Source organism: Balaenoptera musculus, chromosome 6 (assembly GCF_009873245.2).
Source record: "Balaenoptera musculus isolate JJ_BM4_2016_0621 chromosome 6, mBalMus1.pri.v3, whole genome shotgun sequence".
NCBI classification, from domain to species: domain Eukaryota; kingdom Metazoa; phylum Chordata; class Mammalia; order Artiodactyla; family Balaenopteridae; genus Balaenoptera; species Balaenoptera musculus.
In genome coordinates, this window is record NC_045790.1 from 29,998,952 (window position 1) to 30,021,816 (window position 22,865).

At 45.3% G+C, this 22,865-nt stretch overlaps 1 protein-coding gene and 1 long non-coding RNA gene across 4 annotated transcripts in view; one reads left to right on the forward strand and one right to left on the reverse strand.

Moving 5' to 3' along the window:
• LOC118896769 lies at nucleotides 1-9,376 on the reverse strand. 2 transcript variants are annotated; one of them, XR_005020284.1, is made up of 3 exons: nucleotides 8,318-9,376; nucleotides 3,905-4,012; nucleotides 1-342 (listed from the first exon to the last, which is right to left on the reverse strand). It is a non-coding gene; the product is annotated as an uncharacterized LOC118896769 (long non-coding RNA). The 2 variants fall into 2 exon arrangements; XR_005020285.1 differs by having other exon boundaries at nucleotides 3,905-4,039.
• FBP1 (fructose-bisphosphatase 1) overlaps nucleotides 7,970-22,865 on the forward strand; it is a 26,579-nt gene continuing 11,683 nt past the window's right edge. Inside the window, exons 1-3 of one of the 2 annotated variants that reach the window (XM_036855070.1) lie at nucleotides 7,970-8,284; nucleotides 18,615-18,777; nucleotides 21,637-21,729. In XM_036855070.1, the coding sequence (XP_036710965.1) occupies nucleotides 8,115-8,284; nucleotides 18,615-18,777; nucleotides 21,637-21,729 (426 nt within the window). In that variant the 5' untranslated portion in view covers nucleotides 7,970-8,114. The remainder of the gene's footprint in view (nucleotides 8,285-18,614; nucleotides 18,778-21,636; nucleotides 21,730-22,865) is intronic. The other variant, XM_036855072.1, reaches the window with a different exon arrangement.

Here is a 22,865-nt window from a genome sequence, read left to right on the forward strand (position 1 = left end):
GTGTACAGCAAAGTGATTCAGTTATACATATACATGTATCTATTCTTTTTCAAATTCTTTTCCCATTTAGGTTATAATAGAATATTGATCTCTGCTCCCACTGGCCTTTATTGGCTCCCACCCAGACGGACCTGGGAGCCTCCCACTTGGTGTCTCTTTCTCCATTTTCTCTCCACTTCAATCTACCCCAAGCGTTACATCTAGGAAAAGTAGAATCTTGTCGCATGTCATTTGTCATAAAACTTTGAAGGTCCTCTGCCGTCCTCAGTGGTGCTTCTCAAACTATTGGTGGTGAAAGACTGGTTTTAAAAAACATTCCCAATCCATCATGGGTCATTGCTTCTGTAGAATACAATAAAAGTGAACTTCAAGAAAAATGAGATTAAAAAGACATAAAATACAGGTCCCAATTTTTTATTATTAGGTTCCTTAGACATACATTTGTTGTCAAATTGCTGTGACTTTTTACTCCCAATCGCTATACTTATCGTAGACAGGTAATGAACACTGCAGACCAGACCCCACCTGCAGTGGCAATGGCCTCCAGAACTACATTCAAATGCCTTACTCTCATGTTCAAACACTCCATAGTCTCAGCCAATCTACTCTCCAGGCTTCTCCACTATTCTTCTCTCATCACAACCTTCCACCTTGTCAATCTGGTTGGCTCACTGTCCCTCAAACTCGACTCAGCTTTCTTATGCTATTTCTCATTCTTTTTAACTCCAGAATGTTCCATCCTGGATATCAACCCTCAATACCTATCTAAATTCTAACAATAGCAGTAGATTAAGCATCTATTAATTTTCAGGAGCTAAGCTTTTATGCATGATTTCATTGAACCTGTACAACAGGCAAAATGCTAATGTTTATAATTATTTACTTTTTTTATAGGTTAGAGGAGATTCAGTGTTATCCCAATAATGACAATCATTGGCTGAGGGATGATCACTTATCTGGACCAGTGAGAGTTCAACATTGGATTTTTGCTGGAACCAGGGGGTGGGGAGTAGCTGAGCTGGTAGAACATAGGTCTGGAAATGCCTTTGGCCATACATGCTCCTTCAAGGGGAGAGAGTGTCTGAGTGATGACACACAGAGGAAAAGAAAACTGAGAGCTGCAGAGAGACGTTTGCCTCACCCCAGTTCCTACACTTCTTCGGTTATTATTCACCTAGTTCCTCATTGAAGTCAAAGAACTTGTTCTCCAGCTCCTGGGACTATTGCTTGGGCAGAAGAAAGCTACCTCTCCTATGTCATGACCCTTCCCACAGCAGCCTAGAGCCAATGACAGGTTGACACGGGGATAGAAGTTCTGGCCCCCTTGCCCCAGCTACAGACTACTCTGAAGGGTCACCCCAGCTTCAGAGGTCCCCACAGGGCTGGCTGAGCCCTCCTGCAATTGCACCATGAACTCCATCCTGCTGCTGCAATAATCAGCCAGTTTACTATCAGCAGGGGTAAGAAAAGAAAGCTGATTTTTTAGGTAGGAGAATGGATCACTGGGGAGTGGGGTGGAGAAGGAGAGGGGGAGCCATCATAGAAATGGAGCATGGTGTGGGAAGGAGTCTCAAGGAGTCAATGGGTTCAGTGCAGCTGTAACAAAATTGGTAATGGCTCACACACTACGCAAATCTGCAGTATTGTGTGAGGTGAATGTGTTTTGTGATGTGTGAGGAGGTGAAATTGTTGCAGCACAGGGTGAAATTCCATGTGCAGAGGTGTCCACTGTCCTCTGGTCATGCACCTTCCTGACTCTGGCTAACACCCGGGTGATGGGTTTATGTATCTTGACCCAGAAAAGAGCTAGTCACAATCAACGACATGATGGATGGGACGTAACTGCACAACAGGCAAGTACAATCTGAGTCTCCATTCCCAAGTCCCTTCAGCCCCTTTCTGATGACAAGGGAACTTTCTTCTGTTCTGATGAAAACAACAGTTGTTGAAATAGAGCAGGACCCTGTAAGGGCTCTCTGGGTACAAATTCTTTCTGTGTCTCATCTCTAGTTTGTAGGAAATAGGCTTCATTCAGCCTTCTAGACTTTCCCTGAGTTCCAAAGGGCAGATTCAAATAGTTGCTAATCATGGAAGGAAGGGAATGCAGAAACAAAGGAGGAGCAGTCAAGAAACAATAGTGCAGCCCTGGGACAGCGTCCTGGTTCTTTCTCAAGTAGTATATACAACAATATCTTTGAGTTCTTCTGCAGGCACTAAGGCCCCTACCTGGGTGGAAGGTGGTAACTTCAGGCTGAGCCCAAGACTCCTGAAATACTGCCCTATTACCAACCAATCAGAGGAAAGTCTGCACACAGTGGAAGATAATGAAGACTCTGACCCCCTCCCCAAATGATTCTTCCTTTAAAAACTTTCATGGTTGGCTTCCCTGGTGGCGCAGTGGTTGAGAATCTGCCTGCTAATGCAGGGGACATGGGTTCGAGCCCTGGTCTGGGAAGATCCCACATGCTGCAGAGCAACTAGGCCTGTGAGCCACAACTACTGAGCCTGCGCGTCTGGAGCCTGTGCTCCGCAACAAGAGAGGCCACGATAGTGAGAGGCCCGCGCACCGCGATGAAGAGTGGCCCCCGCTTGCCGCAACTAGAGAAAGCCCTCGCACAGAAACAAAGACCCAACACAGCACTCAATCAATCAATCAATCAATCAATCAAAAATCTTAAAAAAAAAAGACCCCAGCCCCTCGCCTTCGGGGAGGTGGATTTGAGATTTGTTCTCCTGGTTCCTCGCTCGGCTGCTTTGTGAATAAATCCTCTCTTTAAAAAAAAAAAAAAAAAAACTTTCATGGTCAAGCAGAATCTTTGGAGTTGGTTCTTGGACATGAGTCTGCCTTTTCCCCAGGCTGCTGGCCTCCTGAGTACAGCAAACTTTCCTTTCCAACCAACACTTTCTTGAGTATTGGCTTCCTCAGTTTAGTAACATTGTCACTACTCATATAACAAAGCTTACATGGCATGTACTTACTATAGGTTGGGCGTGGTTCTTAAACACTGTACCTGCATCATTGTATAATCTTATGAGGTGGCTACAGTCATTAGCCCCAATATACAGATGAACCAAATGTTGCTCAGTGAGGTCGGTAACTTGCACAGGCCTATACCACCAGTAAAGGGTAAGGCTGAGACCTAGACCCAGGCCATCTAGCTCCAGAGTCTGTGTACCTGACCACCATGCAAGGTGGCCTATATCTAAGGGGATGGTTTGTCTTGTAAGTAGTGGGCGTCCCTTCATTATGGGTAACAGGGATCAATAGCTGAGCTAGACAGAGGTCTCTTCCATGTACTTAGTGTGTCCTCTGTGTCCGGCTGGGAGTTGAGCACTCTGCCATCATATCACGTCTTGCTCATGACACCCCTCCAAGCTGGAACAACCATCCTACTTTACCAACAGATAAACTGGGTTTAGCAAGATTGGGTAACTGGCTGAGGTCTCCAGGCTGGGGAGAACTGGAGCTGGGAATCCAGCAGGCCTGCCCAACCCCAATCCTGAGTGCTTCACCTCTTACCAGGGATGGTTTCCAAGGGATTAAACTTCAGGAGGGCTGGGCTGGACTTTTACAGTCCCATCAAATCTGAGATCCCCAGAGACTAAATGTCTGACACATAAATGGGCAAACACTTGAATAGAGCTGCTATAACTAGTGGCCAGGCCAAAAATACTAGTCATTACACTTCAAATTTTATATTTAAGGAAATATTTCTTTTCCAAGGCCCTCCCCCCTTTTTAGCTCTCTGCAGTATTTCTCCTGAAAAGTTGCCCAAGGAGCAAAGAGTTAACTGGGTCCTCAAGGGTCTGCTCTTCCTGCTATCTGTGGTGGCATCAGCCCCCCCTTGCCTCGGGCTATGTGAAGAGTCAGTAGCTGTCTTTCCTGGTGGTCCCACCAACTTACCTCATCCAGTGCTCCCCCATCTGACAACCCTGGGCACAATCATCAGCACCGAGGTCCCCACAGCTGAACTCAGCAGTCAGTTTTCAGCTCTCATCTTGCTGGGCCCACCTGCAGCATTTGGCACATGGGTCAGCCCTGAATCCGGTACAATAGTACAAAACTCATCAGTTACAAAAGAGGTTGGGTTCAGATTGCATTTCTGGCAAACAGAACAAATGAAGGTCACCTGTTTAGATGGTTAACCCCTTTTTACTAATATTTATAGAGACGACACTTAAGATTTGTATTTGTCCTTGACAAGTCAAGTTCCGAATTACCTACCCCCTCTTTCTTTTTTTCTTTTGATAATAGTTACCTTCCTGAAATTTGCATTTTAAAGATGGCCTAGATAAGAATGCTTGGAGAATACCTAAGAGGAGAAATGCAAGTTCCTCCTAGAAGAAACTTGTGTTACCTTAAGATCAGAAAAAAATTTTCTTAATACTTATAAGCCTCTTAAGACGAATAGGGGAGGTTTTGGGAGTCGTGAAAGGATTGGTAGGCTTTGGATTGTTTCTGTAGGACCTCTGGTCCTGTAAAGACTAGATGTGTAAAAGAAGGACAGCTGTTTTTAATTCCCCCTCCCGCTGCTGGTCTCCAGATCTGGTGATTGGGCTGCGTTTGGCGTTGCTGCAGCCCCTATTTTGGTAAAGTGCCATAAGGCACTGCACATAGGGAATCTCGTCCCACTTGTCTAACCTTTTGCAGTAAAGATCCAATTGCAGGGTGGTATTATAATTTAGAGACCCATTTTCTGGCCACTTTTCTTGATCTTCTAACAAGTACTGGGGCCAGGCAGCATTACTGAGAAACACCATCTGGTTTTTCGCGTGGGTTGATACTCAAAAGATTTCCAATTTAGAATACATTCCAATGGACTACAGTTGGGAACAGAAATGTTGTTTCCTATTCTGATGTACCACAGGGAGGCAGCCATTCTCAAAGGCTGACTAACGTGAGTTATAGATACCAGAGTTTGCTCATCTTGAGCCTGAAAGTGAGGCAGGAGATAGTTGGGCCCCAGGGTAAGCAGCTGGAGTTCGTTCCCTGTGGACAGAAACTCCAAAATATCAATAGCAGGACAATCGAGAGAGGAGGCTGGACCCTGCCCAGATAGAAGACAAAAGACCACATATTCCTCATTCTCGAAGTCAAGGACACCCTCCTGACTACACATGTGCAGAAAGACTCCTTGGAGGTCAAAAAGTGAGGGGGCACCACCCCACAGTAAGTGATGCCAACCTACCCATAGGCCTCTTCGCTAGAATCCACCTTGGCTAAGAGATGCACATGCACACATAGGAGGACCCTGAGATATACCAAATACAGACTCAGAACCAGGCAAAGCAAGATGATTGGTCAAAGGAAACCCAGGAGAAATGCCCCATAAAAGAGATTCTATCATGAGTGCGCGACTCTCTCTCTGAGCCCGGCCGTGTGTCTATCCACAAGTACTGTACTCTTTTTCCTCCTAATAAACACTTTACTTGCTTCACGGCTTCCCGGGTCTATGTGGAAATTCATTTCTACACAGCTGACGGGCCAGGGCCTTGTCACTGGCCACTGGTCCCTGGTGGTCTAGTGGCTAGAACTCAGTGCTCTCACTGCCGCAGCCTGACTTCAGTCTTTGGCCAGGAACCGAAATCCTGCTTCAAGGCCATCCGAGATCAAAAGTAGTTTTTCTAAGGTCGCCGAGGAACTCAGTTTCAACTAATTTTTTTAAACAGATAAGATAATCAGATCCAAGTTTGGCAGTCAGTTTCTGCCATCTGGAAGAGTGATTTCAGGGACCCTGTTCGCACCTGTGTTCCCTGCACCCAGAGGTCTCTTGTTTCTTATTAAAAAGGAACTCAACCCCCGCACCCCTCCAGTCACAGAAAAGGTGGCTTCTAAACCCAGAGGTCTCTAGTTTCCCATAGGAAGGAATGCAACCTCCCAGAATAGTAGGAATGGAGTTCCCACTCACAGAGACCTGTGGTTCCTTACCGGCAGGAATGCAACCTCCCAGTTATAGAAATCAGAACCCCTGGGCTCAAACCCAGGGTGAAATCAAATACCCAAGCCCAGTTGTGTGCTTCTCAAATTCTGCTTTAATCAAAAGTGAGGCTATCCTGATATCCCTACCTATTATAGCACCGGTCCTGAATTCTACACACCCTCTGAAGTCTGCTGGTGTAACATGGAAGAGCTAAATCGGATTCCATGTTTGATCTGTTTCTTTGACTTTAACCTTTGCTTTTCATCGCTTTTGTTATTATAATCATACATAATGGCCTGCCTCAGGGAACCTTGCCCCTCTGCCTAAATGTTAAACTACAGTGCCTCTGTTCAGCTCTCAGGGAGACAATCTGACCCTGCCCACCTGTGGATGGCTGGAAGAAAGAAGAAATGAACACATCCCCTCCCTGAGGCTGGCCATTTTAGGGGATATTGGCAAAACTTATGGCCTTTTTACTTTACTTCCTCATCTCCTCCCCTTCTGTGTGCGATAAAAGAAACTGATATCCAAACCCTGATAAGATGGTTTTTCAGCGACACTAGTCTGCCATCTTCTCGGTCTGCCAGCTTTCCAAATAAAGTCGTATTCCTTGCCTCAACAGCTCTCCGATTCACTGGCCTGTCGTTAGGCGAGCATGGCGAGCTTGGACTCGATAACACTAGCACTGAACAGAGTCGTTCGCGTGACCACATTGCCCACAGAGATCCAGGGGGCAAGCAGTCTCTGAACCAATAGATACCCAGAAGAACAATGTTTGACCAAGAGAACCCGGATGATCTGACCAATACCAGAAGCGAATAAGTCTACCTCACTCCTGTGTGGTTGGCTCCCCTTGTCCCTGGTCAGGGCACATGTCATACCAGAGTTGCCAGAAATTGTACTGGACTCAGTGGGTCCATCTTTTGGGGTGCTTAGCCAACGAACACACCAAGTACTTAAAAAAAAAAAAAAAATATATATATATATATATATATATATATATATATATATATATATATATATTTGGTTGCACTGGGTCTTAGTTGCGGCACGTGAACTCTTAGTTGCGGCATGCATGTGGGATCTAGTTCCCTGACCAGGGATGGAACCCAGGCCCCCTGCACTGGGAGCGCGGAGTCTTATCCACTATGCCACCAGGGAAGTCCCCACACCAAGTACTTTTGATCGAACAGAAGCATTTGTTACTTGTGACAAGGAGACAGGGGATAGTTCTCAAATCACTGCCTCACTAACAGTAAGTGCTCAATAAATGTTGTTCTATGAATCAGTGTATGAATTGCCTTAGGACTGCAGCAATGTGCCTACAAAGCAGTCAAGATGTGGCCTCAGAGCCCCTGGCCTCAGTATGGTATCCAGGAGACACTTCCCTGTGTCTGTGACTATTTTCTCTGCAAAATGCAGTTGTTGGAAAGGAAGGTCCCCAACAGCTCTCAAATAACAGGAATCTTGAGAAGAGGCCTGAATTAAGGATCCCAAACCAGGCAAGGACAGGTAAGGAACAAGGGAATCCACGTCTCCTGAAGTTGGTCAGAAGAACCAGGTGACAGGCCAAGCAGGGGTGGACAGAGGGCAGGGAGCAGATGGCAGGTGGCCACGGTGGGGGAGGGAACCGCAGCGGTTAGAGCCGCCAGCCGGAACCCGGGAGCAGCTGGGCTGCAGCGCTGCACTGAGCACCACGCTTACCCTTCCCAACTTAGACGTTTTATATCTTGGGGGGAAAATCATGATTGCATCTCTGTGGCAGGGTCGTTGTGGGGACTGAAAAAGACCATGTAGGTGGCCCGGAGCAGCGCTCCACCACGCCAGTGGCCGTGCTTGGAGGAGGCGTGGCGCGGCGACAGCGGAGGAAGCGGAGGTGGCGGTGAGCCGCGGGGGAGGGGGCAGCCCCGCTGTTGGAGGAACTGAGACTGAACGAGGATCCCGGACGGGGGATGGGGGTGGGGAGCGGAGTGGGCGGGGCTGCATTTGGAGGGGCGGGCCCAGGGCGTGGAGGTGTTCCTGTGGGCGGAGGGCGGTAACCCGCGCCTATAGGCTCCGCGGGACACTCCGCTGGGACCGGGCCCACTCCGAGCGGTGCTGACCCTCAGAGGCCGTCGGTCTGCGCTCCAGCCGCGTCCCACCGCGCCCTTCCGCCTGCACCTGCCGCCCAGCGCCTAGCAGCCCGGCCACAGCATGACGGACCAGGCGGCCTTCGACACCAATATCGTCACCCTGACCCGCTTCGTCATGGAGGAGGGCAGGAAGGCCCGCGGCACGGGCGAGATGACCCAACTGCTCAACTCGCTCTGCACCGCGGTCAAAGCCATCTCCACCGCCGTGCGCAAGGCGGGCATCGCGCACCTGTGAGTCAGGCCTCTGTACCCCCGACCCCTCACCTTGGCCGTGTCCTCCCTCTCTGGCAGGGGAACTGCCGGGCAGTCCAATGTCTGATCCTCTGCCCCTGCTGTCAGTCTCTGTCTGACATCTGGGACTCTCTCTCCCTCTCCCTCCCTCCCTCCCTCCCTCTCTCTGCCCCTCTGCAGAAGCTCAAGCCGCACTCAAGCCTAGTTCCCTCTTCCATTGAGCTTCCCACCTGGGGGCCTGTCTCACAGTCCACAGCTGCATCCATCCTGCAGCCTGCGCCCCTGGGCTGAGCAGCCTGCCTTAGCACCCCTCTGGCTTCCTCCTGATGAAACTGGCTGGCCAGGTGGGCACCAGGTGGGCACCTGGCCTGACTGCCATACCCATCCTAGCCTCAAACAGGAAAGTGCTGGCCCAGGTGCCTTCCTTTCCCTTTCTTTTCTTTGACCTCCTTCACTCCCTTTGGAATTGGGGTCCCAAGTCAGGTTTCTAATTCAGTATCTCCTTGACCCTAGACAAGTCCTGTTAGGAGCAATGGGTGGAACCCCCACTGGGAGGAGGCCCTCTGTCCAGAGCTTTCAGGGGCGGCAGTGCTGGTGTGCACAGGGCCGCAGGAGGCCTGGAGTGGGGCTGGAGATGCTGTATTTCTAAGACGTTCTTCTGTGGTAGGTGGGGCTGAGACTGCTGGTCCACAGATCACATTGTGTTTAGCAAAGCAATCACAGGACACGGGGGTTCAGAGAGTACCTTCTTGTGTGGCTTGTTGTAAGTAGCACAAGTGCCCTTTGGTTCATTCTGGTGTGCACGAGCATTTTATGTTTAGACTGGTCCTCACTATAGCTCAAGGGTGCCTGGGTTTTCAGATTGCCCACACTCCTTCCTAATATTTCCCACACTTAGGAACACCTTAAACATTGTGCACAGTGCTCTTAGCTGATCTGAAAAAGTATAACCCCTGCAACCTAGTTTCCTTTTCTGGTCAGCTCTTTGCCTTTGGTCCCACAGTATGGCTTGGTAGAGCTAACTAGTTTTTTTTTTAAATTTTAATTTTATATTGGAGTATAGTTGATTAACAATGTTGTGTTAGTTTCAGGTGTACAGCAAAGTGAGTCAGTTATACATATACATGTATCTATTCTTTTTCAAATTCTTTTCCCATTTAGGTTATTACACAGTATTGAGCAGAGTTCCCTGTGCTATACAGTAGGTCCTTGTTGGCTATCTATTTTAAATATAGCAGTGTGTACATGTCAATCCCAAACTCCCAATCTATCCGAGCTAACTGTTAAGGAAGGAGTGTATCATCACATTTATTTTCAGATGTCAAGCAGGGACGGCCCTTGCTGGGAGAGGGATTGGGACAGTACGTTAGGAAGGTGGTGATTCCATTACTATTTCACCTATGGTCCCTCTTAATACATTTCTAAGGAGGCTGTGCTTTAGGAAACACACTCAATTAAAATCTTACTTCAAATTTAATTTACAATAAGTAAAAGTGTCCTAACAGCTTTACCTGCCTTTGAAAACCAGGGGGCTTCTTCAAAAAGAGTGCTTGTCATTTCTTGTATTATTTAAAAATGTGTCAGCACCTTTCACAACCCCAAAGAGACTCAGAAACACAAGATCTGCTTTGAGGTGCATCTTTCCCACCTTTTAAGTCATGTCAGATAGTGGGACCTTAGGTAGTGGGATTTTGATAGTGGGACCTGGACAAAGGGTGCTAATGTTGGCTATATAAATTATGTATATTTTTACACTAGGTACCTGTAAATACCAGGTTAAAAAATATTGTTGCTATAATTATAAATTCCTTAATAATTCCTTAATAATAAGGAATAAGTTGCACTCAACAAACATTCAAACCACTCAGAAGAACACAACGGGAAAAGTGAAACCCACCTCTACCCATTCCCTGGGGTATCCACTATTCATAATTTACTGGTTATTTTACTAGATACTTCTTTTTTTTTTATGTCTTTTTTTAAAATTGGAGTATAGTTGATTTATAATGTTGTGTTAGTTTTTGGGTGTACAGCAAAGTGAGTCAGTTATACTAGATACTTCTTTATATTAATATAAATTTATACATGGATACATATTTCCATATGACTCTTTGTAAATAGCAAACAAAATGGAATCACACTTAACATATTCTTCTGCAGTTTGCTTTCATTATTCAACAATATATATATTCAACGTCCTTCAATGTTAGGACATGTAAATCCACCTCCTCCTTTTTAATTGCTGCATTGTGTTCCACTGCATGGACATATCATGAGCTATTTGACATTTCCCATATGTTTGGGCATGCCACTGGTCTTTGACTATTTCAAACAGCATTGTACCTGTGAAATGGGTGTTGATGCATGGCCATATGGGTGGCTGCCAGAGGAGGACTAGAGCCTGGACATTAAGTACTCCTGTGGGAAAATAAGTTTGACTGTCTCAGTATCACATGTAGTTGAGCAGGGGGCAATAAGACAAGATCTCAACGTAGGTCTCCAGATTACACTCATGACTTCGATATCCCGGATGAAAAGGCCAGCATGCCTGCAAATAACTTGTTAGTGCTGATGACTTGCCCTAGAAGGGCATCTAGCCAGAGGGACAAGATGATTGCAGATTACAGGAACCTTGCGGAACCAGTTTATGGAGCTCAGCCATAACTCCTCATTAGGGACAGATCAGGAGTTTAAACGTAGAGCCTGGAGAGCTCTCTCTCTCTCTCTCTCTCTCTCTGTCTCTTTAGTTCTAGAAGAGACTGAGAGATGAGAATGATACAGAGCTTATGCTGTAGGAAAAATATTACAAGTGTAGAATTATAAAACAATAGAGATCTGAAAGATACTTTCCTAGAGGTACCAAAAATATGATGTGGATGCAGAGGACTGTGGAGTATCAAGACAGGCATTTGCAATGGTCAGGAAAAGATGCTCATAGGCTTGATGGCTGGAGAGCATTTTAGGCTGGGCCATCATGTGAGGAAATGTACAAAGTAGGAAGGTGTTTCTGGAAAAGTTGCTCATTCAGTTTGACTGAAGCCTGGACTACTTCAAGTAATGTAGTGGTGGGACATTTGCGGATGTTAAATTGTGGGTGCATTGGGGGAACATCAAATGGCAAGGGTGAATACTTTATATTTGGGGAGATAAGCAAAGGGGAGAGGTACAGGTTTTTGAGTGGGGCAGTGGAATGACTGGAGATTCATCTGGGGCAGGTATGGCTGGAAGTATAGAGTTAAAAGAGAGAAAGCTAAGACATGTGGAACACCAACTGAAGAGGGGAGAGGTGAGGAAAGCAGCATTCAAAGCTAGGGGATTAGAGGGGAGGAGGGGGAGGACCTGGGAGAAGTCTGGGTGGGGATGAGGGAGAAGGACAGCAAGGGAGGTTCTCAAAGAACCCCTAGAGCAGGGCTGTGCCATTAAAAACAAAAACAAAAACGAAAAAACAAAAAGCCCCCCCAAAACCCAGAATTCCAAAGGAGGAGCTGAGTTTTAGAGGCTGGAGAAGGGTAGGAAGATGATGCCGACATTTTGGTGATGTGGAACTTGAGGTGTTAGAGGGCCATCCAGCTGGAGATGTTGCCCAGGCTGCAGTTAGTTGCGACAGTCTGGAATTTGGGTGTGAAGAGCTGACTAAAGATTAGGCCACTTGGGGCTTCCCTGGTGGCGCAGCGGTTGAGAATCTGCCTGCCAATGCACGGGACACGGGTTTGAGCCCTGGTCTGGGAAGATCCCACATACCACGGAGCAACTAGGCCTGTGAGCCACAACTACTGAGCCTGCGCGTCTGGAGCCTGTGCTCCGTAATAAAAAAAGGCCACGATAGTGAGAGGCCCACGCACTGCGATGAAGAGTGGCCCCCGCTTGCCGCAACTAGAGAAAGCCCTCGCACAGAAACGAAGACCCAAAAATAAAATAAAAATAAATAAAATAAATAAATATTAAAAAAAATAAGATTAGGCCACTGGATTTTGGCACATTCACCCTCAGGCAAGAGGAAGAGGAGAAGAAAATTAGGAACCGGTTTAGCAGAACAGGAGCATGCAAGGCTTTAAGAGCACATTTTGGAGAGAGGTGGAGCTGGGCTCAAGTTCCTGGCTCTGCTATTTAACTTCTGTGAGGATTTAGGCAATTGGCGTAACATCTCTGAGCCTCAGCTTCCCCACTTGTAAGATGGAGACAACTGTTTTTTTAATCCTCAAAGAGTTGTATGCGGAGGATCTGAGTTCATTAAATTGATACTGTCATCATTGTTTTCCTAAGCTGAAGTTTTTTGTTTCTAGAAAACAGATAGCTCTATATTCTGCTTTTCATTCCTTAGTAGTTGCCCACATGCATTTCAACAGGGATATGTTCCAGGCTAGAATATTATATATTAAGATGACTTTGCTCCCTCAGATTGGTTACCAGAAACTTCCCATCATGCTCACGTGACATCAAGAAAACTTTCTTGTAAATATGAGGTCACCTCTGTTGTTTGGTGGAAGAAAATAATAAATAACTTTAGTTTTAATTTTGGAATTACAGGTCAGTTAACACATACTTGAACTTCTTCAAGTTTGCAGAGTTTACAATCTTAAACTTCTGGAAATTTTATCATATGTATCTTACATTTCTTGAATTATCATGTCCATATTACCAAAAAGGAATTGTAACTTCCTTTCCACACCAGAAGCATAACCAGCCACATACCATCCTATTTACTCATTTTGGGCTGGCATGAACTCAAGCCAACCTTGGGGTTTGTGGTCTTTGAAGCTGCTCTGGTTGACACCTCTTCTTCAATGTATAGTCGTCCCTAGGTATCCACCAGGGATTGGTTCCAGAACACCCAGCAGATACCAAAATCCGCGAATGCTTAAGTCCTTTAGGTAAAATGGCTGAGTACAGTCCGCCCTGCATGATCTCGGATTCAAATAACTACAGGTGGAAATTCGCAGATGCAGAACCCCAGGATACCGAGGGCGGCCTGTATTTCTCATCCGACCTTTGGATGTTCTGGGCTGGGTGAATGGTTGGTCATTTACTTCAGAATCAATACATAACAAGTCATGTTACCTTCGACTTCAGTAATAAGGATTAAATAATAATCTGCCTCCCTTTTTCTTCTAAAAATGAGCTCTTCCACTTGGCTCTTGTGCATGCTATCTAAAGGGCAGCCTACTTTACACTGCCATGCTGACATCAGAAGGGAAAGGTCTAGTTAGTTAGCAAATCAAGGATGTCATCGAAAGTTCTTCCCTAAGTGTGGCCCTGGATCCGGTCCTTGTGTCTAGGGATCTGCTTCAGAAATGTTAAAGGAGCCTTTCCCCTGACCATCATTAACTGCAGACTTTATGGCTGTGAAATGGCTGTAGAAACCGTATGCAAATTTGAAAAACCATGCTAATATTTAGTCCAAATATCTAAGGATTTAAAAATACTGGCCAAATTAACCTATCCTTCTAAAGAGTTTCCCATCATATAAATTAAAATGACTTAACAGTTGTTTCAAATTTTCAGTGAGGTTTTTATAGTAAGCATAAAAGGAGATATTACAATACTCGCCCTGTGGTGTGGCCAAAAAAAAAAAAAAAAGAAGAGATATTACAGACAGCAGCTTCTCAAATTGATTTTTCTCCCCAAACTCCAGAAAGAGAAATTTTGTGTCTCCGGATGTTTAAAAACAAACCATCACAGGGGCATAAACCCTGACAGCATAAACCACAGGATGCTGTGCTGCCCTGAACAACTTGGGCTGCAGGGCCAACTAATATGAATAAAATTGAAGTGACATATCATAAGCATCTCAAATGAAATAATATTCCCAGGGAGACTTTAGTCAAATGTGAACTTTGAGTGCTTTCTTTTCTTGTCAGTTACCTGTGACACTGTTCTGCATTGCCTGTCTTCCCAGAAGCTGCCTGAAAAACTGGTTTAGAAGTCATTTCCCCACCCCTTCATCAAACAACCTGTACAACCAATCTGTGGGCTCCATTAAGAACAATGATGGCTGCCATTAGCCGCTATGAATCAGGTGCATCATGTGGGTTAGCCCTCACCCTTACAAAGCCTGGAAACAATCAGGGAGCTGAGACAACTTGATGGAAGTCATATAATCAGTAAGAGGAAAGGCAGAATTTGAACCCAGGTCCCTGGTGCTGTGTTCTTGTCAGGACCCACCTTGCTTCTCAGCATGGTTGTATTACTGCTGAGGGGAGTTAGGGATGGGAAGAGAATGATACCATTTCTTGTTCACTACCTTGGTGCCAGTCTCTGTTCTAAGCCCTTTACCTATGTCAACTCATTTACTTCCCCCCATCCTCATCCTCATACATACTATGACATAGATGCACTAAATTCCCATTTTACCAAAGATCAGAGATGCTAAGAGATTTGCACAGGGTTGGTTAACACGTGGCAGAGCTGGGATTTGAACCCCCATGGTCTAGAGTCCCAGCCCACGGAGGAAAGCGCATGATGCTGCTTCCTTTCCCCACTGCTCCTGCGCGTGGCCATCGGGTTATACAGTAAAGGCTCTTCTTCTATCCTTTGGGGCTTTTGATGGAATGATGACTGATCAGAATGCAGAAGGGTATTGTTTCTAAGCGATTTTCTGAAAACTTATGAAGAAAATAAACTCTATGTGCTCTTCGGCTAATTAGTTCCTTGAGGATTTTCTTAGGGCTTTTTTCTTCTGTCAAAGTTGTAGAAGCCTTTCCTGCTTCCGGCTTTTCATTGATCCATGGAATGTGTTCCCTCGGGGGTCTTGCTTCCCTTCTGGGGGCCCCTCCTGAGGCAACTTGGGAGAAGCCTGACTGAGCGTTTGCCTAGTCCTGACTCATCATCCCTGGGCAGGATGACACAGGGCCGTGTGAGAAACTCCTCGTGTCATGGCTAACTTCCAGCGCTAAGGTGCAACGTACAGAATCTGAGGTGATTGGGTACAGACTCAGATATTGTCACTATTGACATGGCAAGCTGGGAATTCATTCTCCTGAATCCTGTTTCTACCTTAGAATCGCTTTCCTGGGCCTTCTCGAAGACTTTCCTAACACAAGGTCTCACCAAGGGAAACCCTCCCAGAAGATGACCTAGAAGAGTTATAAAGTGCCTGAATTTTGAGTTTGAGGGGCCCAGAATCATCTATCTCCATGTTTTTTATGCTTCACAAGCAACTGGAGGATAGATGGGGAAGGGTCCTTCTGGTTAGAACAGAGGAGGGACCCTCCATGGGAGTAAAGAGGAGGAAGGAGGGGTGACCACCCAACCAGGCAGGGAGGTGGAGCCATCCCAGTGGTCTTCATGGTTTGGCCATGAAGATGGCCATTTCAGTTCTGGTGTGGTGAGTGTCCCCTGCAGTGTTCATCCTGCAGCTGTTATATGGCCCCTCCCCACTCCCCGTGGACAGGTGGTGCCACACTCTGTGACCCAAGGGCAGGATCCACCTCAGAACCCTGGAACAGCAGTGAGGAACCTGGCTGGTGGTCTTGGCTGGACAATCCAGCTGCCCTGACGCTGACTGTAACCTCTTGTAGCCCACCGCATGGGAAAAAGACTTTGAGGTTTAAAAAGTTACTTATATAAATGTGCACAGAGTAACTCCTCCCATTTGGAAATATGTGAAAAACAAACTCCCTGTTCCTTTGGATAAATTACTGACCCAGAGCTGTTCTTTGGAATCATTACTGGCTGGCTTCTTTGGGCTCTTTTAGGGCTTTGTTATAGCTTCATTTTCGTTTGAAAAACATTCAAAGTATCCTTCAGCTGGAACTGCTCCTTTCCAGTGAGACCTTCCTTGACCATCTAAACCCCTTGCCCTGCCATCCCCCAGCATCTTGTTTCATTTTATTAGAGCACCCGTCACTATCCAACGTTATCTTATTCATTCAAAAGCACTTGCTTGTTTCTTGTTTGCCTCACTCACTAGAATATAAGCTCCATGAGGGCAGGGATCTCATCCATCTTGCTCAGCACTGTAACCCCAGCACTCAGCACATGGGGACAATAGATATTTGTGGAATAAATGATCACTCACACAGGCCTCTAGGAAGCTTTTGAGTAAGAGGAACTGAGGCCTGACTGTTCTTCACCTATCTCGCTGAGCCAGATACCCAGAACAAAGTGTAAAGTAGGCTTTTCCCATGCCTGCCTCAGGGCCTTGTCCACCTGTCCCAGCCTCCCAGGCCTCCCTGGAACTGTCCCCATAGGCCGGTCCCTCTGGGGACTGTGCCAGTGGCTTCCTCCACACTCCAAGGTGTGGAATGACCTTGAAGTCTACCGCTCCTATACTTATTCCTTCAGGCTTGGGTTTCTCTTCTCTTCAGTGGATGCTTTTCAGCAAGTATTGCTTGAGGGCCTACTGTGTGCTGGAAGTTGGGACACAGTGGGGGAAAACATACCCTCTGTCCTCATCCTCATGGAAGTACAGATTAAACAACCATGCCAACACGAAGATGATGAAGCCTGGGGGATCTTGAGAGCCCCCTCCCCTCCCACAGTATTGCAGATCCCTAATGAGTGCTCCCTTTAGTGAGCAAACAAGGGACTTAACATGAGGCGTGAAGGGCTGTGCTAAACCCTTTGTGTATGTGTGATAAGTGTGTAATCCTCCAACAGCCCCACGAAGATCATTACCCTCCATGATCACGATTGAAAAGGAGGACTCAGAGAGAGCGGGGGACTTGCAGAGCTGAGGGCTGAGCCAGGTCTCTGCCATGAAGCCCATGTTCTTTTCCATCAGCGTTATTCACCCTCCTGAATTAGTAGTGACTTTAATGGTAGAAGTGTCAGGCTAGGAAGGAGAGCCAATTGGTGCCAGCAGGGCCATTGAGGAAGATGTAGGCCATTGAGTTGTTGGCCCCTGCCAAGCCCTAGTTCCATCCAGAATTTGGCTGACTTCTTTCTTCATCAGTGTCGGCCTCACAATCGAAGTGAGAAAGAGACTATGTGGAAAGAGAAGTGAAACCCCAGCTGCAAGTCTGATAGATCCCTTGGTCTTTTACTTATGAAATAGGAGTGACATGATGAAAAGAAGTGGGAGGAGGGCTGGAGGGACAAGACGCTGTTTTCCAGGTGGGCGAGGGAACGATGCTGAAAGAGGCAACACTGGAGAATGGGCTTGATGATAACTGGAGTTATCTCCTGGAGAGTCAGGCCAGGCGAGCCGTTTGGGTTCGGACAGTTTCTGATGTTGGCTCAGTTTTGTCCAGCAAGAGACATGCAAGTTATGTTTAGAGAAAATGCATTTTCAGGAGTTGAGCAGTGAATGCCATGACAATCAGTCCCCAGGCAAGTGCTCCCAGCAATCTCAGCCAAGGGCACCATGGTACCCCTTCTCTCCCATTCTCAGCTGTTTGGTGGTATCTTCAATGCTCCTACTCTTTCCCTTCCCACATCCAGTCTCTTATCTTGTTCAGTGCATCCTTCTTCTAAAACATTTCCCCTCCTTTCAGTGTTCCTACTCAACCCCAGGCTATGACAACCCTCCTCTTCCTTCATTCTAACAAACTAGGCTCCATTTTGTACCAGCCACTTGGATTCTGGAAGCTCCACAATTACTGACTTGCAGATACCTTGAAAATAAAGTAAGGACTCCAGACTTCCCAATCCCTTCAGCCCCTAGGACTCCTGCCAGAGGCAGTGAGGTGCCATTAGGAGAGGCCTGGTTTGGAAGTCAAAGTGAGCTTCTCACCTCTCCTCTGCTGCTCCAGTTTAGAGAAACCCATTGGTGTCTTGGAGTGAGCGTCCTCCTCTATAAAATGGGGTAGTGGAATCTGTCAGTATTTCTTTTCTTTTAGGGTCTCATCAGCTATAAAACCATAGATCCCTTGGCTTAGTTTCCCTCTCAGGCTCCTTCCCACCCAGAAGGTTTCTTTGCTTGCTGTGCCTGTCAACTGATTCATTATGCATTAGCTCATGCATTCGGGAGTGAAAATTGGTTCTTGGGGCAGGTGAAAAAAAATCAATCTTTTTGGGTATGAAATATATGTACATACAGTGCGTAAACAGATACTTTATCTGCAATATTAAAATTTCATGGGGGAGTGTGTTAGAGAAAAAAAACCTCCTTAGGGGCCATAATGAAAAAAAAGCTTGAGAAACATCGATTTAACCACAAAGGTGTGCTGGGTACCATGATAGGAACTGGACAGGTGAATGACAATATTTCCTTCCCTCCAGGAGCCAATCCAGATGGATGACCATCTTTCTCATTCTATTTCTTACAAACCATGTGTCTTCTTTCCTTTCTTCTAAATCTTACCAAATGCCCTCTTTGAGTGAGTTTATAGATGCATTGACATATTCTGGTGGTCATGGCTTATATTTTTGTATCTTTTCTTCCCTGTAGCTATGGAATTGCTGGCTCTACCAACGTGACGGGTGATCAAGTGAAGAAGCTGGATGTCCTCTCCAATGACCTGGTTATTAATGTGTTAAAGTCATCTTTTGCTACCTGTGTTCTTGTGTCGGAAGAAGATAAACACGCCATAATAGTAGAACCTGAGAAAAGGGTGGGTCTGCTCCTACACTATTGAGGATTTTAATGTAATCATTTTTCTTTCCGGTTTCATAAATGACTCCACTTGTTCAGCCAAGCTGGATTCCTAAGACACAGCCTAGATCCCCCCTGAACCATCAGTCATCATTTCACAGATTCCACTTCACTGCCGTATCTCAAACTGTCCTCTCCTATCTACACTTCCACCACAGTCCATGCCGTTATCATCTCTCCTGCATGCTCATACATGGGAGAGACTTAAATATACTCATACTCATCTCCACTTCTAACTTTTTATTGTCATGTTCAAGGCTCTTCAAAGTCTGGCTCTGTTAACTACGTCCTTCCATCCACCCAATTCCCAGCCTTCATAACCAACCTTCCTGCTAATCTAAGCTGTTCATATCAGTGATTCATGCATTGGAATCCATTGGAATCCTATTAATCTTGTTACCAAACTCAGGATGCTCAAGAATCCAATACTGAGAGACAAGTGTTGGGTAAAAGGAAAGATAGCCTTATTGAGGAAGCCAGCAATCCTGGGGAGAAGGTGGACTCATGTCCCAAAGAACCAACTCCCTGTTGCCGATCTGGGGGCAAGAGTTTTTAAAGGGGAGTTTCAGGGGTGTATAAGCAGAGGGAGGGGGCTACATGCAGAACAACACAGTTAGCTCTGATAATCATCTTGAAATTGGCCATGTGGTGGTCTGATCAGTGTCATCTTGATTGTTTTAAGTACAACTAATCTTCAACTCCAGGGTCAGTTTGTTCCCATCTCCTTGAGGAGTCATCTTAAAAAGAACTGTGTAAGATGGAGGAGCTTTTGTCATTTCTAGTCTGGTCATCATGTAGTTAACTTCTTCCACCTGTAGGGGATTCAGTATCTGCAAAACAGCTTAAAGAATATGGCTCAGAATATTATCTATACCCCATGAGGAGGAACTAAAGTTTCCTGACTTTGTTTAATGACTAAACTATTATTATTTTGTCTTATTTGATTGTTTTCCTTTGTTTTTTAATTTTCTCACTTCTCTGGTTAAACTTATTCTTTGGCTAAAGTTTTTCTACAGGCAAGAGGCAGGCAGAGGACATTGGGGTGGGGGGAAATCTGTCTTAAGAAAGCCCTGTAGGGTCCTGCTCAGTTACGGTCTGATTGCTTCTTGAGGGCAGAGAATGAATTATATTCTTCTCTGTATCCCAGCCTCTAGCACAACATTGTAGGGGATCAACAATAAATTATTGTTGAAAAGGTGAATGAAAGAGTATATCCAGCTTTCACTGAACAACAAAAATCATGTAATAATAATAACAAAATAAACCATTTGAGATGGGTTACTATCTTTCCCTGTTTGAGATGAACTGGGGACATGAAGGAGTAGGATGAGAAAAAAATTAATCAGAAGATGAATTTAAAGAGACTGCCTGATATCCAGTCTGACCTTTATAAGAGGGATGGGGAGCCACATCTGATTAACTTGTTTTACATCATTCTTAAAATACACTACGTGTCAGATTCAAAGTTCATGTTGTTCTCTGCTGGGCTTCTGAAGGTACTTGGCAGTTTTAGGCATGTGTATTGAATTTGTTGTTTAGTATTCTCCATTGGTCTGCCCAACTGCTCTGACTACAGTGTGCCTTCGTGGTAAGCATGTTCCTGTTTTCCTGATGACAGTTTCTCCTGTGTCAACCAAGGTGATTTGTTAAGAGCAGGAGGTCAGGGAATCAAAGAATTGCCTTAATTTGATGCAGAAATTTAAAAACCACCTCTTAAAGTGGCTAATTTGGAGGTGGAAAATCTCCAGTGGTGTGCTGGTAAACTGGCTCTCTATTAGAAAAAAAACCCTCTGATTTGTAGCACTTGCCACTTTCAACTGTGCAAATGGTCCCCCAGAGTTGATTTTAAGCTACCAACATGACATCACTGAAAACAGAGTTGGGAAGAGATGTGCACCATTGGCCCTTGAGAGCTGACTCCAGCCAGCTCCCACATACCCCTGAAAATCCTGTCCAAAGAATGAGTCTTTAAGTCGTCCTACAACAGCTGAGGGTTATTTCCTTTGGGAATTACAGTAGGGATATGGTTGAGAACTCTGTGCACTGTAACCCCAAGTGTCATCTATAAGAACTGCATGAAAATTTCCTTAGAGATATTAATGTTGTCTTTGCTTCACCTACGATATTATGTTTTTCCCTTATGAATAAAGTTTTGTTTCTCTTTTTCCTTTGACTGCCAGGAAACTCAAACCAAAATTATGATTCATTCAAATCAATGATATCGGAAATTATTACTTAATTATCTGTATTCCTCACCTTCATCTATATCTATTCCTCCTATTCTAAGTTGTGTTTTCTCTGCCTAATGATCTTTTGATATATATTTGTTGTTGTTATTTTCACTCTGTATACCACCTCATACCTTCCCTGACAGAGTATAAGTAAGACACATTTCTTGAATTTTCACCTAGATTCCCTCTTTTAACCCCCTCGTATATACTCTTTATTTCGTTACAATGTGTTCTTTTTTTTTTTCTTTTTTGGCTGCATTGGGTCTTCGTTGCTGTGCGCAGGCTTTCTCTAGTTGCAGCGAGCAGTGGCTGCTCTTTGTTGCAGTGCACAGGCTTCTCATTGCGGTGGCTTTGCTTGTTGCGGAGCATGGGCTCTAGGTGCGCGGGCTTCAGTAGTTGCAGCACGCAGGCTCAGTAGTTGTGGCGCACGGGCTTAGTTGCTCCACGGCATGTGGGATCTTCCCGGACCGGGGATCAAACCCATGTCCCCTGCATTGGCAGGCGGATTCTTAACCACTGTGCCACCAGGGAAGTCCCAATGTGTTCATTTTAAATGTAAAGTTGTGTTTTCTTTTTTTTTTGCTCAGGGTAAATATGTGGTCTGTTTTGATCCTCTTGATGGATCTTCCAACATCGACTGCCTTGTATCCATTGGAACCATCTTTGGCATCTACAGAAAGGTAAAATGTAATGGATCAAGCTCCTGGTTTGGGACCAAAAGGAGAGTTAAGGTTGAACATCCAGTCCTGTTTCACTATTGGTGGCACAGCCAGAATGTACATCATGAAACCCTGTGAGGCTTGAAATAGGTTTATATGTCAAGTTCTGACTTTTTCCAGCCTTAACTGCATAGTGAAAATCTATTAGGTTGTTAAAAGAAAATGTAGTAAAAGTGGGTGGGAAGAGAAAGATATTTCACTCTTTTAACTGTACCTTGCTTTCTTTTGTGACAGAAAATAAAATTAAAAACAAAAGAGACAGTGTAGGGTAGCTGCAATGATGTAACTATGTGAACTGAGAATTGTGAGAGTGTGACAATAGAGAGTACTTATATCAAAATTGTCCTTTAAATCCTCTAAATCAGGGGTCTGCAAAGTATGGTCTCCCTGGGCCAAATCCAGCCCATTGCCTGATGGTTATGGCCTGTGAGCAAAAAATAACTCTTTTGAATTTTTGAATGGCTAAAAAGAAAATCTAAAGAATAATATTTCATGACCCATGACATTTATATGAAATTTAATTTTCACTGTCCATAAAGTTTTAATGCCATATGGTCAGCTCACTTGTTTACTATGTTGCCTTTGGCTGATTTTGCACTGCACAGGCAGGGTTAAGTGATTTTGATAAAGACTGTGTGACAGTAGAGCCGAGAATATTTACTATCTGTTGGTTTATGGAAAGAGTTTTCTGACTCTGCTATAAATTATAGAAAGCACACTGGTACAGTGTGGGGATCCAGGCTCGTGCCCTGGGTCTTTTCTATTTGGGTGACCTGAGCAGGTAACTCTACCTCAAAAGTCTCTTCCCTTCTCTTACTTTAAGTGTGTGTGTGTGTTTGGGGGTGGAGGGGGGCGGTTTGGTGGAAGTGCATTCAAATATATACAAGTGAAAAATAGAATGAATAGCCGTGGGCCCATCATAAAAAATGATGAAATCTAAAATATGTCATCTTGGCTTCAGCCTTCTTGTTTATTTTAGAAATAAAACCTCACAGATGCCTTTGAGGCTGAGCCCTTTCCTTCATCTTAATGGACGAGGTGGCTAGTTCAGCCAACCTCTGAGGTTCCTCCAACTTTCCTATTCTGGGATACAGAGG